General features: G+C 53.5%; 1 protein-coding gene across 1 annotated transcript; it reads left to right on the forward strand.

Moving 5' to 3' along the window:
• Positions 1–87: 87 nt before the first annotated feature.
• Pmar_PMAR012099 (hypothetical protein) lies at positions 88–1,109 on the forward strand (the record flags this gene model as incomplete). The annotated part of the gene is made up of 7 exons (XM_002778502.1): positions 88–138; positions 191–270; positions 314–432; positions 486–574; positions 618–720; positions 762–829; positions 879–1,109. 7 exons carry the CDS (start codon positions 88–90, stop codon positions 1,107–1,109), a joined length of 741 nt encoding a protein of 246 aa, XP_002778548.1.
• Positions 1,110–1,597: the final 488 nt, after the last annotated feature.

The raw sequence follows: 1,597 nt of genomic DNA on the forward strand, positions 1-1,597 counted from the left end.
ATCATAGTGGCAGCCTCAATGGCTGAGGCTGGGTCGAGCACACTTGTTGTTCCATGTGAGGACCCTCTGTACTACTGCCACTCTGATATGACTTGGGGGGACATACCCAGTCGGGAAGACAAGTCCGATGCTAAGCCGGTAGGTGTACATTATTGGATCCACCGGGGATCGAACTCGGGACCTCTTGTAGGAACGTGTTGTTGTTTTTGGTCGTCATGGTGCAAGAGTCCTGACCAGAGACCTCACTTGCTGGGAAGGAGACGATACTGAGTGAGTCGCCTTATCAGCTGTGAGTCTGTTTACATATGTCCAGGTACATGTGCCCAGTCGCCACCTACTATGGCTTCATTAACAGCCCCTCTGAGGGAACAGGTGTTGGTTGGACTAGACTGGCCGGCAAGAGGATGATGTTGAAGGGCAACTGTACCTACGGTAGGCCCTGTCTTGAGCAGCAACAGCCCATGGGGAATCTTACGTACGGCTAGGCCAAGTTGTGGAGCCGGGCATTCAGCAGCATATGCTGAATGGGGAGGCTCTGAGGAAGGCCTACGCCGAGCCGTTGGAGCTGGGAGAAGTAGGTCGGTCGCTGCTCGCTTCCATCAATCTTTTCTTCTTAGGCACCGCTGGAGCCCCAAGTGATGTTCCGTTCGACTGAGTTCACTCGTACCATTCACAGTGCCCAGGCTCTCGCTATGGGGTTGTTCCCGAATATTCAGCAATGTAAGCCTTTGTGGTGTCCCTCCCGCCATCACTCGTGGCAGACGGCCCTGACAGTCTGGACATTGTCATTGACGATCTCGATGTGGACTCCATGACCCCCAAACCACGCGTGAGCTACTCATGACCAGCTGAGTCGTCTTTATCTGTGCTTCCCATAGGTGTGCCCTCGCATTGCTGATTCCTTGGATGCCTTCTTCGAGTCACCAGAGGCTCTCAAGCGGACATATGCATCGACGCTTGAACGGAAGCTCATCGGCCTCACCAGTGGACGTTACGATGAGTTTAACACCAACGACCCCAAGAAGATGGATGGCCTTTACTCCGGGATGCTGGTAGGCCTCCGCCGTGACACTCCAGTTTGCATTCATATCTCCGTCAGGATTGCCTGATGAGCCACCTTTGCTCGACAGTTCCGAGCACCTCTCGAGACGTCCCCTACGGCCTTGGCCCTGGGAGTCCTCTCCTAAGGAGAATCTCTGACCAGGCCACCTATTGGGACTTGCTCCAGTATAACTCCTCCGCGGAATCTCGCCGCCTCGCTTTTGGCCCTTTTATTAGAGTAATTCTAATGGACTCCTCTGCTTGCATGACTCGTCTTAGGATGTTTTGGAAGACCTAGACCTCCCAGATAGGCGTTTGTCAGTTTATATCGGTCACGACACTGGGCCGACCAGTGTCTTCACTGCCGCTTTGGATTTGACTTGTGAGCCTCCGTATACAGCGTTTATTGTGCTGAACAGTGTGCACTCAGGGATGGACTCTCATCACAAATGTGCCAACTACTGGCCAACCTTCGCGTCCATGCTCATTCTGGAGATCTACGATGACAATCAGGCCCGCTGGCTTTTCAATGGTAGAGTTGCGTCGGTGGATGCCA

The sequence above is a fragment of the Perkinsus marinus genome (assembly GCF_000006405.1).
Source record: "Perkinsus marinus ATCC 50983 genomic scaffold scf_1104296948872, whole genome shotgun sequence".
In the NCBI taxonomy this organism is placed as follows: domain Eukaryota; phylum Perkinsozoa; order Perkinsida; family Perkinsidae; genus Perkinsus; species Perkinsus marinus.